Source organism: Vidua macroura, chromosome 2 (assembly GCF_024509145.1).
Source record: "Vidua macroura isolate BioBank_ID:100142 chromosome 2, ASM2450914v1, whole genome shotgun sequence".
Classification (NCBI taxonomy): Eukaryota; Metazoa; Chordata; class Aves; order Passeriformes; family Viduidae; genus Vidua; species Vidua macroura.
In genome coordinates this window covers 90,238,325-90,254,938 of record NC_071572.1, presented here as the reverse complement: position 1 = coordinate 90,254,938, position 16,614 = coordinate 90,238,325, and the positions used below count along the sequence as shown (strand labels likewise).

The window sequence follows — 16,614 nt, the reverse complement described above, 5'->3', positions numbered from 1 at the left end:
TATCTGGGAATAAGAGTGACCTAGAATGCTGATGCGATGATTCACAGTATTTTAATTTTTGTAATATGGGAAGCTATCACATAAATTTTAAATTGCACATTTCAGCTCCTGCTCCAAGTAGGATTCTATATGGCAGGAAATCTTCCCACTCTGGCTTGCCAGGAGCAAGCCTGCAAGTTGAAATGAACTTCAATTACAAAAGGGTGCAGAAGCAAGAACACATTGAAAATACTACAGCCAAACCCTTCACTGTCTGCTCTGGCTTTGCTGCCCCTTTCAGCAGGCTGATGTGTGCAGCTTGGTGGGTTCCTTCTTCATCATGTAGGAATGACTGATCTTTTAGCTTTTCTGCCTTGATTGGGTGTGGCTAGAGGGCAGATCACCAAGGCTTGTCTGCTTAAGGAAATGCAATATTCAGAAAAGGTAGAAGAATCTGTTTCTGTGTCGTTGCCTGTGGCTAGCAACCAGTAAAGTAAATGTCTGAGAGCTTTCTCCCCAAGATAAATAGCTCAATTCTCAAGACCTTAAGTCTGTTGCAAAATATGTCCACCTTTCATAGATAAAAATCCAAGAAAACAAAACACGTGTTGTCTCATTTCCTTGCATCCAAGTTTTAGGCATATTTCTGTAAGTGACCTCATTTTCAGCAACTTCTCCTCCTCCAGACCAGACGTTACATGAGTTAGAAACTACAATCAAAGAAATTGTTCTGCACGGTCTTGGCTGTGCCTTCAAGTCAGCCACAAACCACATATACCAGATACCATCTCCTCCTTGCCTGTGATGGCCACTCTCAAAATGCAGCCAGGTGACCCTACTCAGTCTCTGCTGGACTGACTCCATGCCCGGTCTACATGCCAGATCCATGCTGGTCTCTCCCTCTGCACCTTGACCTCCCTTCCCAAGATGTGGGGATTTTGTTGGGGCTGTGAGTGCAGCAGGGCTGCTTGTGCCAGCCCATGGAGCTGGTCTCCCTGGCACATGCTGGCTGTGGTGCTGGCCAGAGGCAGGAGTCTCCTTGTGAGTTACAAAGACAGGAGCTGAGCCTGAAAACAGAAGAGTGCTCTGCAAGCTGTGCAAGGCAGTTCTCGCTACTCTGCAAGACAAAGGGCTGTCCAGTCACACTGGTTGCACTACCTGGTGCTTTGGTGTTTCATCCACTTCTGAGAGTGAGAGCCAGGGGAATTGAAAGTGTGTCAGGTCTTAAGGTGGACTGTGGAGGAACATCTTAGTGTTTGGCTATACTGTAGAATCCCCTTTACTAGACCAGAAAAAGGCACGTATAAAATGTGACAGCATTTTGTACCCCTCCTTGGTATACCCTAATTCAGCCCTAGCCTGAAACTTAAATTGACCTCCACTATCAGGTTTTCATTTACCTGCATGTCCTGAGCTGTGAAGCATTTGTTGTCCCTATATTTGCATGTGCAGCTCTACCTGTTAGAAGGAAAAATACAAGAGGGAGCTTATGCTGCAAGAGCAGTCTTTAGCTAACCCCTTATAGATTTCACAGGGCTCCAAGCTACCAATTGTCCAAGTGATCTCATTAAAGAGCTAAAGATAGCTGTGTGGACTCAAATGCTGTAATTTCAAGGGAAAGAATTCAAACCCAGTGACGCCAGGCAAGCACAGATGAGCAAATGAGCCTCTGCTGATATTGGCTACACCAGACCCTTAGCTGTCCTCTTCTCCAATTAATTGCTTTGTCCCAGAATAGGAGTATTTCATTCCCTCCTGTCAATAATTTCTGCAACTCAATAAAGCAGGGGTTTTTAGCAATATGGAGGGGATTCTGGTAAGCACCACTGGTTTTAGGCTTTATTTAAAAATCACCTCTTGTTTTTGGATTGCCCCATTTCTGAAGTGGAAAATATCAAATGGATCACACTGTATTTATTGACTGTGTCAACTTTTTCAAAATTAATACTAGCCATATAGGCCAAACTGAAAAAACTTGAAGCTACAAAAATGAACTCACAGCTCTCTGCCTGCTGGTTATTACTTGCTTCTTGTAATACTTTTTTCTTTCTTTCCCAAAATAATGGGTGCCTCCTAAAAACCTTGATGTTGACTCTTTCCTTTTTCAAACAGCTCTCTTACCTTCCCAAACCCCTGCAACATTTTCTGTGCTCTTCTTGACCCTTTACAAGTCAATTGTAATCCTTTCTGAACTCTCCTCTTGTGAGCACAGAACTGATTCACCAAAGCTCTGTATGTAGTTATAATCTCTGATACTTTCAGCCATCATCTCCTACAGCAATGATTTCAAGTTTCCTCTTTCACCTTTGTGATTATTATGGCCTCATCTTTTAGGCACTTTGCAATCTTGTCATTCCTCTCATTAATATGAAACCTCATAAATCATGTGTCAGGCCTTCAGTTACCAGGTCCTTTTTCTTTCATTCATTCATTCATTCATTCATTCATTCATTCATTCATTCATTCATTCTGCTCCTGCCTTACCGATTTTTTTATCTCCTTATCTGCACATTTTTAAACACGAGTAAAACCGAGATGTCCAATGCGTCCCTAAGTTCTGCTGGCAGCAGCCGCCTGTGCAGGCCGAGAGCGCGTCCTGCTGGTGTCCTTTTGGAAATGCAGCCCTGGAAACATCTGCGAGCGCGGGGAAAATTAAACCAGTGGGGGAATTTTAAACAACAATGTCGAAAGTGTCTGTAGCTCAGAGCTGGTGTCTGCGGCACTTGGTAGCTAAGTAGTGGTGATACAGGGATGATAATATCTGTTTACACTTAGATTCATGGAAAATCTGCAAACGGAAGTCCAAGAAATGGAATTCATAAAGTTTTCAAAGGGTTTGAGCTTCATGAGAAAAGAAGACTTTGCGGCATGGTTGCTGTACTTCACTGATGAGGAAAACAATGAAATTTACTGGCAGAATGTGAAAGACAGAATCGAAGCAGGAGAGGTTGGTACCCAGAGTATACTTTGTTTTGCTTCCTCCTTTGTATGCACAGGTTTTCATTTGAATGTGGGTATCTGTTGAAGTAACCAGTTGCCGAATGAAGTATTGCAGCCCTTGAATTGTATACAAGTAAGAGCAATGATAATTGTCCAACTGAGAAATACGAATATCAGCAATGAGTAGGCAGTCACATCTAAACACTAAGTCCACCAGATTTAATGACATAGAATAACTGGGATTTGAATGTATATTTATTATATATCATCTGAATTCTGTGATACTCTAGAACATCAGTTTGGAAGAATTCAAGACTTTTTGCAAGTTTACAAATAATCTGGAAGACTTTTCTATCGCCATGCAGATGTTTACTGTAGCCAATCGTCCTGTTAAGCGGGGTAAGTGCTGTACACCTTTTGTGTGGGGTTTTTTTAAGGAAAAAAATTTAATTTTAGTTACAGAATTAATGTAAATGAGTTATCCCAAAGTACCACGGTGAGGTCCAAAAATATTATATGGCTCTGTATTTGGATTTAGTTCTGTTTCATGAAAAAATAATCATATAAAGTTTTCAAAATCTTTTCATTTCAAAGTTCTAATGTGCTGTCATATGTGGATTAATGACAGCAGTCTAATAAATCATAAAATGGTTTGGGTTGGAAGTCACCTTTAAAGGTCATTTTTCCAAACCTTCTGCCATAGGCAGGGAACTCTGTCACTGGATTACGTTGCTGAAATCTCACACCCAACCAGACCTTGAACACTTTCAATGATGGGACGGCCACAACTTTGTAAGTTTCTTCCTTATGGCCAGTCTAAATCTACCCTTTTTCACTTTGAAAGCGTTTTGCTTTTCCTGAGACTACAGGCCTTGATAAAAACTCTCTTTCTTACAAGCCCCCTTGATATAGTGAAAGTCCACAATAATGTCTGCCCTGAGGTATCTCTTCTCCAGGCTGAACAACACCAACTCTCTTCGTCTTTCTTCACTGAAGAGGTACTCCATCCCAAAAATTATCACATAATTCTTGTGGCCCTCCTCTGGACTCACTCCATGTCCTCCCTGTGCTGACAAGGATGTGTTATGCAATTATGTCTATAAAAAGAAACAATGTCATAAAGTGGGGTTTAAAATAAAGATTTCAAGGAGGGGAGTTGCTTCCTTCCCATATAGGACAAAGAGGAGCAATGCCTCAAAAGTTTAATGGACATACAAATGCTTTTTGTTTTAATCCTGAGGTTGTTACTTAGTTGTTACTCTTGAAGGACAAGTCTCATAAGGTATTTCAAAATAGCAACATTATTAAAAAGTTCCTAAGGAAATGTAAGGAGGTATTAACATTCATTGTAATTAGTATTTGATGGGCTCATGTGAAAAAAGATGAGAGATGTGAGAAGATGGAAAGAGAAATTCATATTATTGAAAGATAAATGTTTGGATGGGATTTGAACCAAAGAAAACTCTGGGATTTGCAACTTGTGACTTTCATTACTAGTCTGTTTATGCACTGAACCCCACTGTAATCAAAATCAGTCAGCTGCTGAAGTAACTCACAGATGTTACATGCCTGTATGTCTAATTCTCTCCTGAATCTGGCTGAGTTCTTTGTCTTGGTGTTTGCATGTCCGTATGTGTGTATATTCACACATATATGAACATTTATCTAAATATAAGACAATCTTTTAGTCCTTCCTTTTATTCTAGATTTCTTTTACTTCTAAGTACATATCTCGTCTTTCTCTCTGATAATGTGGCCCTTCTTTGCTTTAATATTGTTATGCCCCGCTGTTATAGAAGATCTTCTTTTATTCATGTTACATTCAAAGAAACAACAGTGCCATGTCTGGATTTAAATTCAGCTTCAAGAGATGAAACAGTTTACAGCTTTTGAAAGACAAAATTAAGACTATTATAAGCATCCCATGTTTTATGTATTTTTCAAGTTGTAATATATCCTTTTACAGAAGAACTTTTAACTTAATTCTATTTAAACCAACTGTGAAATTATCAACTACATTTATACAGGAATTGTTGAAAGAGACAAAGTTGAGAGCTATGTCAGGAATGCTATTCCTTCTAGTAAGCTTCAGAACTAATCATATTTATAGCACTATTTATAAACAGCACTTGTTTATGAAAGCAGAACTGTGTTAATATTGCATTTATTACTTAATTGGACAACTTGCTGTAATAATCTACAATACTGCTGTACTTCAATAACCTCCAGTTCCTTTTTGAAATTCACACTTTCATGATGCCTTCAAAAATGCATCCAATTCATGTGTTGTGATTGTGCTTGCTGTAATAAACAATAATCCTTCCACTCTTACAAGCTGCTGTTTTGTGGCAGCCCCACACATTTCCTCATCCTCCTTGAACCAAAACTCTGAATTCTGTGCACCACAGGACCAAAAAAGGGGATAGTGGGTGTTTCTATACTGCACATGGTAGTGTAAAGAGAGAAGAAAAAAGAGCTGAAGATGAAAGTACATCTCTAGAGAGGTATGCAGCTTTTTCGTCAACATCATTTAAGAGGAGGTAGCCAGCTTCTCTCAAAACCAGAACTGCAGGTATATAAAGCCATGTGCTGTAAGCAGTGCGTTGACCATTTGATGGTCTGTGTTTCTGCAGAGTTGCTGAGGGGATTTTAGTTGAGGGGGGGAGCATATCATAACGTACTGTTCTCTGAGGAGATGAGTTTTCTTGTAGAATGAATTGTCATGAAGCTGGCTTGATAAAAAATGGTAAGGTTTTTTATGAGAGGATAGTGAGGCAAACACCATTCATATGAACAGGAAACAGCCAAAACTGTGTAAGTTTTCATCTGTTTCTAGCAAAAATTATCACTTGTACTGTTGCTTGAGAAGTAGCTAAAGCTTATGATAAAATTAATAAAGATAGTGTTACAAAAGAAGAAGCAAGCTCAAGAATGCATGAACTGAGGCCCCCTAATAGTTTACTAGTTTACACATCCCAAATTCTCCAGTTAGGACACCCACAAGCCATTGTAAATTGGACAGAATCCTGCTATTTATAAGCTTTTCATATTCTTTGCAAGTTCAGTCACCTGTGATGTAATATTATGTCTTTATTAGCTGAATTCAAGAGAGCAGTGAAGGTGGCAACAGGACAGGATCTGTCAGATAATGTTTTGGATACCATCTTCAAGATTTTTGATCTAGATGGAGATGACTGCCTCAGCCACAGCGAGTTTCTTGGAGTCCTGAGGAACCGAATTCATCGAGGTTTGAGGGTAACCAGCTGATGTAATTGTTTGTAAATACCACAGACGATTGCTACAACTCTCATTGTAAACTCTCATTGTAGATTGCTACAACTCTCATGTAAATGCTTGTAGAAACACAGGTAGAGTTAATGAATAGAAAAAGATACATATTTTAAACTGGGTAGTCCTTACTGCATATGAATCTGGGATGAGTGCTGCCGCTAAGAACTTGCTAGTACACATGTGAACTACGGAAGCAGCAGCACAACATTATCTATTATATTTACACAGTCTGGGAATAGGAGTCTTTTTTGTGTAAATGCTGAACATTCTTTAACTTTATTAACAGGTACCACAGCAGCAAGGCATTCAAGGTTTCTGGAAGTGTGTGAAAAAAGAAAGCATTAAAGAAGTCAAAGAACTGTGGAAGCAAACTGGGAAAAGTCCTTTTTAAGCAGTCCATTTTTCTTTTGCTTAAGTGTTTTTTCTTTAGGGGAGTTTGTCTGTCCTGTTTACATAATAACTAAATCAAAAATGTTCTTTTTTTTTTAGCTAAAGTTTAATTGACCCAGACTCTAATGCAATAATTTTATAATTGTTCCTGTGCAACCAGTTTGGTTTACAGAACTGGTATGGGTTTTGACCTCCATACAGAAGTACTCTTGTCCTGATATAGTGTTGTTTACTGCTCTGTGGAGTCCGACCCTGCACTGTAGGATGTATAGGATTGAATAATGGCCCCAGGCAGGAATATCACAGCAGTGTCGTCTCCTGTTGAAGGAGTGGACATCATCTCAGCCACCAACACAGCAGCTGTCCGTCTTCAGCAAGGGCAGAGGTCCACAAGGCAAAATCACTTGCACAACACATTTTAAACCAAGTTATCCTAAATGAAAAAGGAAAATTCACACCTTGTTATAGGAATCTGTCATGTGCTGGTTCCTGGTGGTTGATTCCACCAGTTCCTGTGTGAATGTCTGGTTTGTCTACCTTCATGGTGTTAATATTAAACTGGAAATACAAGACTGATAGGCTTGATGCAGGGTTTAAAAGTTGTACATTGATCAGTGAGTGTGTATTGAGTGTCTCAGACCTCTTCCACATAGTATAAATGAGAAGAAAAAAATCCTCATTCAATCAAACACAGTGGTAGCTACAATTTGACTCATGATGATTTTGCTTTAGTTGTATTGCAGAAGATGAATGAGTAACAAGAAGTTGTTTTATCTCACTAAAGGTTGTGACAGGAAAACCTGAAGTATCTCAGGAATTCAAGGTTATAATAAGCCATTGTTGAGGTAACATGTCCAATAAAAAGACCAAATACAGATGTTTATTACTCCAAATGCAAGGTTAGACCTAAGATCTTAAAAACTAAAAGGAGGAACAAATCAAGACTAACACTTAGAAATTACAGATGAACATTTTTTAGCAATAACATAAGGTGCATCTCTGTGTACATAGGTGTGCACGTTACATATTTTGCCTTTCTTACAATCCCAGGAGCCAATAGCCAGGTCCAGATCACTCTTCCTGGTTGGCCACGATATATAGGATACAGACTTACCTGTAAAGCTGTCAAGGTTCTTCCTCTTTCCCCCTCTCAGTTGTCTGACTTTGTCTTGGCTGGGGTGAAAGCTTAACCTTTCAGGACAGGTTTGTGGTAACAGAGATAATAGACTCAAAACACAGACTAGGGAAATGTCTCAAGAAAAATAACCAAGAAACCACTCAGTGAGGTAATATCCATCTGTTTTTTGCATGACATCAGCTATGTTTGCCTCAAAGCTGTAAATGAGCTCAACGTGTGGTGCTTGGTTGTAATTTCTTTGGATTTTGTGAGAAGAGGGGCAATTTCCATGATAGGTGAGACATCAGGGCAGCTCTCACTTGATGCAGGGACAGGAGAGAATGTATTGGGAAACCCTAAAAGTCCTGCCTAAGGAACGCTGAGATTACTGAGAATGTGTTTGATGTGTTGGTAGCTGTCATGTTTGTGCTGAGGACAAGTCCTAGTGCCCGAGCCTTGGCATAGTGATGTCTCCTAGGAACACAGTGAGAGGCCAGCAAAGCAACTCTTCCCTCATGGCCTCAGCTTGGAGCTCTAATGTAAAGTGTTAAAGAGAAAATGCTGGTAGTACTGTCATGGACATGCATCCAGAACAAGACCATTCCTGTGGCGATGTCCTGAGACTGTCTGGAGGATCAGGCACCAGTGACCATCAAGGATCCCTTTTCCCCCAGGAAAAAATCTGAATTAAATTAACCATGTGGAAAGAATCCAAATGCAGTAAACACCGCAGCCTCCTCCCCTCAAACTAAGCTCATGCAGTGCCATGTGGGCAGCAGGATAGCAGGTTTACTTTGTGTGTTTGGAAATTGTTTGTTGCTTCTCATGGTGGGAGCAAAGGTGGTGCAGTGGGACTGGCACCACAGTACCACAGCCAGCTGCACTTCACCAAGTTATCCAAAAAATGACACTATTGAAGAAGAGCTTCCATAGCACAGAAGTGTGTATGTATTCACCCCAAGTGTGCTTTGTGCCAGCTCTGGCTTTAATGCAAGGCTGCTTTTTATTTGTTGCTGTTAATATTTTGGCAAATCATTTTTACTTTGGAGTGGAAATTATTCCCTAGCATTTTATTCAGTGTGAACTTAATAGGTTTATGATGTTTTTATTGCTTTTGTGGTTTCTTGTTTACTAATTACTTCCTTCTTATAAGCTGTTAGGTTTTCTTTTGGAAAAATCAGCTCATTTAGCTTTAGTGTATCTAGAAGTTTAATTCCTCAGTGTTCATTTCTATCTGGGTTTGTGCAATCAGCAGTATCTGCTTTCAGGGATTTCAAGTTTTATTTTTCAGCAAAAGCTTTGATTTCAAGTTCAGAGGAAAAGCAAAGGGATATGCTTGGGTTTGATATGAATTTTATGTCCATAGTAAAAAAAAAAAAAAAAAGATTGATTGGAAATTAAACTAGAATTATGAATAATTTTCAGAAGTTATCCTGAAACTGCAGCCAGGAAGGAACTCCTTTAAAGGCCAGGGATGATTTGTCCACTAGGCTTGAAGAATCAGATTCTGTGTTTAATTTCTAAGTTTATTGTTTTTCGTCAACTAAAATGCTTTATAAAACAGTCTTAATCTCTCATTTTTAATATCTTAGATTAAAAGGGATATTTATGTATTTAGATAAACCCTGTTTTTTAAAAAATTCATTATATTTTAAGTGTTTGATGTTTTAGTTCCTTTTAGTCATTGTATGGTATTTGCAGCCTGTCTGAGAGCATTACTCAACACAATTTAGTTAAGGCTTATGCCAGTTACCAATCTAAATATATCAACTGTGACTTGTTTTAACAGAAGGAACTCTTCCTCTGAACAGAAATGTATAGAAAAGCTAATAAAATTGATTTTTTTTTAAATCTACTACATTGCATCTGAATTTTACATGGAATAAAGATGAACACATTGCACATTGCAAAAGTCTCAAAAATTTATATAACATATTAAAAGGATACACAAAAACAAGTGCAGTCACCTGCAGCATATAACTGCTTTACAGAATTTTAGTTGTTGTATCCCCATAAAACTTCTTACATTTCTTTGTTTGTTTACTTCAAGATAATGCCTAAGAACCATTTATTCTTCATTTCCAAAGGAAGCAAAGGCAAAAATGGAATGTGATATACTAGAAGTAATAGAAACTCATTGGTGGTTTCTAGAAATTAATTCAGGTGTCTCAATTTGTACAAGCCTCTTTCTGAAAGCAAAAGCCCCTCTGGATTCAAACCAAGTTGGCAGGTTTTAACAAAACAGGCAACAATGAGGAGTTCATGTTCTGCATAGCAGACAAACAACCAGGCCACGGACTGTGGTTTCGTGGCACTTCATATGTTCAGTGCATATAACATAAAAAGGATCACTGCCCAATAAAGGGCAAGAATGGGAACAACCCTGTTGCTTAGAGGAAGTATAAAATTCAGATATATTGACCATACTTTGACTAAAACATAGAAATGGATTGATAAGTGTACATCAAAATTTTAAAATACAGCTTTCTTCTCATGCTGGAGTTCTCACAGGAGAGGGAAAGCATGCCTCATACCTTCAGTTTTAATTTTTCCTCTGAAATAGTCACAGCTGGATCGGGAAACTACTCCACTGCAGAAAAAAACCTTCAGTCATTCTAAACAGAAAATACGTGCCCAAATGATGTTGTGGTCATTCTTAGTGAGATCCAAGTTGCCCCCACAAACATCTCCTGTAATGCAGTTGGTCACAAGGGAAGCATGAAGGTGAACATGGCAGATGTAGACACACTCTTCAAGTGCCCAGCTGACCACAGAAGTTCCTCCTACAGAAGATGAAGACGTAATCCAACAAGAAGTCGAAAGCCCTTTGCAGAACAGAAAACCTGAGAGAGTTGAGTATGCACAAAATTAATCAGCAAACAAGTGTGTGTCTCTTCACTCATTTATTTGAATGTTTCCCGTTGGCTTTGTTTATTAAACAATTCCTAGTTGATTCAATAATTTTTAAAAAATCGTACAACATATGTGGAGACAGATTTCCCATTAGGATGATGTTGGCTTAGTTAATAACGTTTCCAGTTCATTAACTGGAGTGCCCTAGTGCAGAGCTCTGCTTGCTGTCCTGGGCTGCTGCTCCTGCACACCAGCATCACAGGGAGCCTGCTCAGCACTGCTCTCACCTGCATGGGCTTAGCCGCAGCACTTCATGCCCTGAGAAGTAAAAGGCCATGTTTTTCCTCACCTTTTTGCCCATTGTGGGTTTAGATTGGATGCTAGGGAAAAATACTTCAGATAAAAGGTTGTCAAGCATTGGAATAGGCTGCCCAGGGAGGCAGTTGTGTCACCATCCCTGGAGGGGATGGAGGGTGAAAAGATGTATAGATGTGGCACTTGGGGACATGGTTTAGTGGTGGTAGACATGGCAGTGCTGGGTTAATGGCTGGACTTGGTAATCTTGGAAGTCTTTTTTAAATCATTCTGTGATTCTCTTCTGCTTCTAGCAGAAGGCTGGCCTGCCTTTCCAGGCTGACCGAGTGGTGGAAGTAACATGGATGGTATCAGGCTGTGGGTGAATGGACACAACATCTTGCAGAACACTGTTTATGACTGGGTTTATATTGGCCAGATTTCAGACATACAGGTTTGAAAAGCTGGAAGGAGGAATATTCCATAGGTAATTCAGAGGAATGTCTGGGAGTTTTTCTTATGGGATTTCAGATGCAAGATCACTGCTCTGAAACAGCCTTAGAGGGCCTGGCCTTTCTCCATGGACTGCAAAGGGAGCACAGAAGATGAGCCTCCCTGGACTAAGCATGTGCTTTGTGAATGCCACGAGCACTTTCCTGGAGAAAGAGTGTTCTGCAGAGGCATTCTACTATAACACTGTGCCTCAGGTCCACTACTCTAGGGGAAATTTGTCGGGTTTAATGTCAGCCCATGGAGCAACTGGTAGCTCTAAATCACCCCAAAGAAAACCAATTGTTTTAATTTAAGACTTTCCAATAAAGTGTTTTAAAGTTTTCTTCTTTTTTCAGGATACAGATTTTTTGTCTTCAATTATGTGGCCTCTTACTAGGTTTTAACCTACTTTGAAATTGATACTATTGGAACGAGCAAACATTACTGAAAACATTGTGTACATCACTTAAATAGTGCACAGAAGGTAATTCCTAGAGCAATGGCAGATGAGTCACAGCATAGAAGATTACATTGAAAAGATCACTATTGAAAAGAAAGGATACGAAAACACAATGCTTTGCCACTAATCTTTAGAAAAGGAGACTAAATGATAAATCCTAAAGTCAAAAGAAGAAACAGAAGAGCTATTGGAATAAATTAAAAATTTAGCAAACATGAATGTCATTGAACAAAAGGATGCTAGGTAAGCAAGAACTGAATCAATAGGCTTTTTTAAATGCTGTTTGACCAAAAATGCATCCTCACAATTTATAAATTTGATCCAATGCAAAAAAATGGCTAGTAATCACTGGTAGTTGGTGTGTACAAGATTACATGATCTGTACTGGAATGTGAAGAGCAAATACTTTATATAATCTCTGTTGGTTTTATGTGTACATCAGAAATTCAAAGCCTCCAAAAATTTGATTTGTCTCGTATTACAAGGAATAAATGAGACAAGTTATGATTGTGCATCAGTCTTCATCGAAGAGGTTTTGTTGCTTCTGTGTGGGGATTGCATGCTCCTGGAATTTAAGATGAGCTACTTTGAGAGGGAAAAAATACAGAAGCAAAATGGAGATGAAATTGGTGTAGATTATAACCTCTAAATAGTAAAGAGAGAAATTCTGAGTAACAGGAGTATTTGCAGGGCCTTGCTCTGGGACCAACAAATATCTGGAAGACTGCAACAGACCCTAACTGGTGCTGAGGCTGCAAAGGGAAATGTTTCACTTCTCTTACACATTTTTAATGTCGCTAAAGCAGGTGGGCAGCCAGAAGTGGTGTGATGTGAAAATGGACAGGAGATGCCTTTTGTTTTTCAATATTTGACAGTCATGGGATCCAGTGAGAGTGTGGTAAGCAGCTATTCCCACAACATGGCATTCTGTGTTGCTCTTCACCTTCCCAGAGTTTGCTCCAAGTGTCAGTTCTTGTCCTTCCCCACAAAAGAGGCAGCAAAGTTTGCACAAGCTGCACTGCAGCCATTTGAAGCCGAACAGGTGTTCAGTGATTCCTAGCAGAGCTTCCTTCCATCCTGTGTGACTTCTATTCAAGGAGCTGATTTCTTCTCAAGAGGTCCTTGTAGAGACATCCCAGGTGGCTTTCAGGAGTGGAAGGTGATAGTTCCTGCCAGCTGTACCAAGGGGCTTCTTGTGCAGCAAAACTCCTCAGTGGGGGGCACTGTCTGGGGATAAATAATCCCTCTTTGCCACCTCACAACCTTGGTGTTGTCCTTGTTTAATTCAGTCTCACTTCAGTTCCTGTAATTCTGGAAACACTGCATAGAAATGCTGCTGGATTGTAGCTGATACAGTTTGTCCTGTCCAAGGTTTATGCTGCAGCCACTGGCCCTCCGTCCTGCCCAAGGCATTTGTCTGACCCAGAACTGAAATACCAGCAGTGTCACAGCTTCCGGCTTTGCCAGCGTCAGACTCCATCCAAACCATCCAAACCACACACAGTGGCTGTTCCTGCAGCTCAGTATGGACCTGCTAAAAGAGGGGAATGTCAACACACACATGGCTCCACTGATACCTCTGTGACTGCAGTCAGCATCAGCAGGGAAGACTGGGATAGGGAGGATCATGTTGGATCCCCTCACATCTTCCCTGACATAATGAACTGTTTGCTGGCTAAGCCTTTTTGTTCATGGCTGTGCTCCTTAGTCTTCGTGTTAGGAATTGTGCTTATTGTGCATGGGATTTTATCAGAAAAGCTGGTGGAAGCACAGCCAAGAGGATGGTCAATGCACAGTAACAGCCAGGGGACAGTTACAGCCACAGTAACACGCAGGACATGCTTGGTAAAAGTTGTTTGTAACTTTGCTTCCCAGGTCCAAGTCCCTTCTCCTTAGATTCCTGAAAGCTGGGAAGTACAATGTCTCTTCACTGAATACACTACTAAGAAACTAACACAGCAATTAAATTATAAAAAGCACATAGAAGTATCAAACTAAGGTAAAATCAGGTATTTCTAAAAGCATTATTAACAAATATTATTTTGACACCAATAATTTAAATCCTTTCGCATTTTCTTGAGGCCAAGTGTTAAAAGTCCCATGGGATCTTGAGGTAAAGCACATGCCAGCAGTTGTGGTATGTTTTGTCAGCCTTAAGAAACAGAATCATGGAATCATTAGGGTTGGAAAAGACCTCTAAGTCCATCAAATCCAATTGCTAACCCAGCACTGCCATCTTCACCACTCAAGCCTGTCCCCAAGTGCCACAGTTAGTGAAGGTTAGAGGAACTGGAATACTTTAGCTATATCCCTGATGTGCTAACCAGCATACATCAGACCAAAACTGTCCCAGTTTGCCTTAAATTCAAACTGTTCCATCCTTCTCAGTACTTCTTGTCAGAGTGACTAGATGCCATAACCAAGATGCTGTCCATGTAGCCAGTCACTCCTCCCTTGCTGTACAGCTCTCCATTAGGAATGGGCCACACCAAATTCTTACACCTCTCCCTCTCCTGCAGTGCCTTTCTTTTGCAGCCCTTGCATTACTGCATACAGTCTTGCAATCCCCTTCCCTACCCTCCGGAATGTGCTCCCATATACAGCATGCACAAGCATGCCCATACCCAGAGTTCAGATCCCAGACTGATCATCTTTCCCTGATCCCTGGGCACATGTCCCTGCTCCATAGCCACATGAGGGCCACAGGTCACTGCTTCATTCCTCTGCTCTGATACCCACAGGAACACACACCCACACATGCAGAGGCTGTGTCTTGGGCATTTGGCCAGGGTGTCCCCTCGCTGTTAGCCAGGGGATCACAAGAGTGGTTTGGGTTGGAAGGGACCTTAAAGATCATTTCATTTCAACCCCTCTGCCATGGGCAGGGATACCTTCCACTAGATCAGGCTGCTCATGGCTCCACCCAGTCTAGCCTTGAACTCGTCCAGGAATGGGGCTGTAAATTGCTCACAGGCTTCTGAATTCCTGATCACTCTCCTAAGTATTTGTTATCTTAACAGCAGGTGAGAGGAAATGGCCTTAAATTTCACCAAGGAAGGTTCAGATTAGATGTGAGAACAATTTTTTTTTCACTCAAAGAGTAGTCAGGCATTGGAATAAGTTGCTTAGGGAGGTGGTGGGGTCACTGTCTCTGGAAGTGTTCAAGGGGAGTCTGGATGTGGCACTTGGGGATATGGTTTACGGGTGATTATGGTGGTGATGGGTTGGTAGTTGTTGTGTTGAAGGTCTCTTGTAACTTTGATGATTCTGTGATTCTGTGAACAGGCAAGGCCATAGCAACTGCCCCTGTTCTGCCAAGGCAATCTCACTGCTGCTACCACACCAGCTCCAGGGGTTCATGGGGACTACGTGGCACCAGCTCCCCAGTCCCGTTCTGTCCAAGCCTTCTTTCAGGGCACTCTTCTGAGTGGTTCCAGCCTCACCCCTCGTGGATGCTGTCTGTTCCCTATGGATGGGATGCTGTCTGTACCCTATAGATGGGATGCTGTCTGTTCCCTATGGATGGGATGCCGTCTGTACCCTATAGATGGGATGCTGTCTGTTCCCTATGGATGGGATGCTGTCTGTTCCCTATGGATGCGGCCAGGTGGCGCCGGAGCGCCGCGGGAGCCGCCTGGGGCCGGGGACTCGCTCCTGGTGCGAGCTCCCTCTGGCTCGGCAGGGAGATGAGGATTTTTGCCGTGGCGCGGGCCGTTCCGACCCCGGCATCCCACCCACAGCAATGCCGGAGTTAGCCTAAAGATTTCAGGCGCTCCGGAGGCTGAACCTCGCAAGGCAGCGCCGGCGGCGGTGCCCGCCCGAGGCCGCGGCGTGGCCGCAGCTGTCAGGCGCTCACCGCCGTTCAGGAAAAGCCGATGAAGCAAAGAGCAGCAAGTCATGTATAAGTTCCCTTTGCCGCACCCAACAGGCTGGTTGAGCGGTGTAAGTGCTCGGCCAGCAGGGGCGGGCAGCAGCCCGGCAGAGCCCGGGGACGACTACCCGGAGCTGTCCCGCCGCCTTCCTGCCCGACACCGACCCGCCCGGCCAGCCCCGCGGAAAAGGGCAAACCCTGGATCTCGCCGGTGAGAGGCGGAGTGCGGCGGCCCCCCAGGTGCAATGGCGAAGGATGCATGGGGAAGAATGTGGCCAGCAGGTCGAGGGAAAGGGTCCTCCCCCACTCAGCCCCTTTGAGGCCACATCTGGAGTGCTGTGTCCCGTTCTGGGCTCAAGACAAGTTGCTACTGGAGAGGGTCCAGTGGAGGGCCACAAGGATAATTAAGGATCTGGAGCACCTCTCTTATGAGGAGAGACTCCAGGAGCTGGGCCTGTTTAGTCTAGGGGAGAGAAGACTGAGTGGAAATCTCTTCAATGCATATAAATATCGCCAAGGCAGATGCCAAGGGGGTGGAGCCAGGCTCTTTTCAGTGGTGCCCAGTGACAGGACGAGGAGCAATAGCCATAAACTAAAACATAAGTTTCACCTCAACATGAGGAAGAACTTTCCTTGGAGGGTGGGCAGAGCACAGGAACAGGCTGCCCTGGCAGGTCATAGAGTCTTCCTCTCTGGAGATATTCCAAACCCACCTGGACGCGTTCCTGTGTCACTTGCTCTAGGGGACTGTGCTTTGGCAAGGGGGCTTGGACCGGATGATCTCCAGAGGTCCCTTCCACCCCTAACCATTCTGTGATCCAGCGAGGCGTTCCGGTACCCCGAGAAGGGGGCGGTGGCGGGCGCTGGGGCCGCCCCTCTCCCGCCCACTGCGGCCCGCCCAGGGCCCGCCCGGGGCCGGCTCCGCAG

At 42.4% G+C, this 16,614-nt stretch overlaps 1 protein-coding gene across 1 annotated transcript in view; it reads left to right on the top strand.

Annotated features, from left to right (window-relative positions):
- Positions 1-9,619, top strand: part of MICU2 (mitochondrial calcium uptake 2) — a 133,564-nt gene extending 123,945 nt beyond the window's left edge. The window contains exons 9-12 of the mRNA XM_053970285.1: positions 2,755-2,926; positions 3,210-3,318; positions 6,017-6,174; positions 6,497-9,619. Coding sequence (XP_053826260.1) covers positions 2,755-2,926; positions 3,210-3,318; positions 6,017-6,174; positions 6,497-6,601 — 544 coding nt within the window. The 3' untranslated portion in view covers positions 6,602-9,619. The remainder of the gene's footprint in view (positions 1-2,754; positions 2,927-3,209; positions 3,319-6,016; positions 6,175-6,496) is intronic.
- Positions 9,620-16,614: the final 6,995 nt, after the last annotated feature.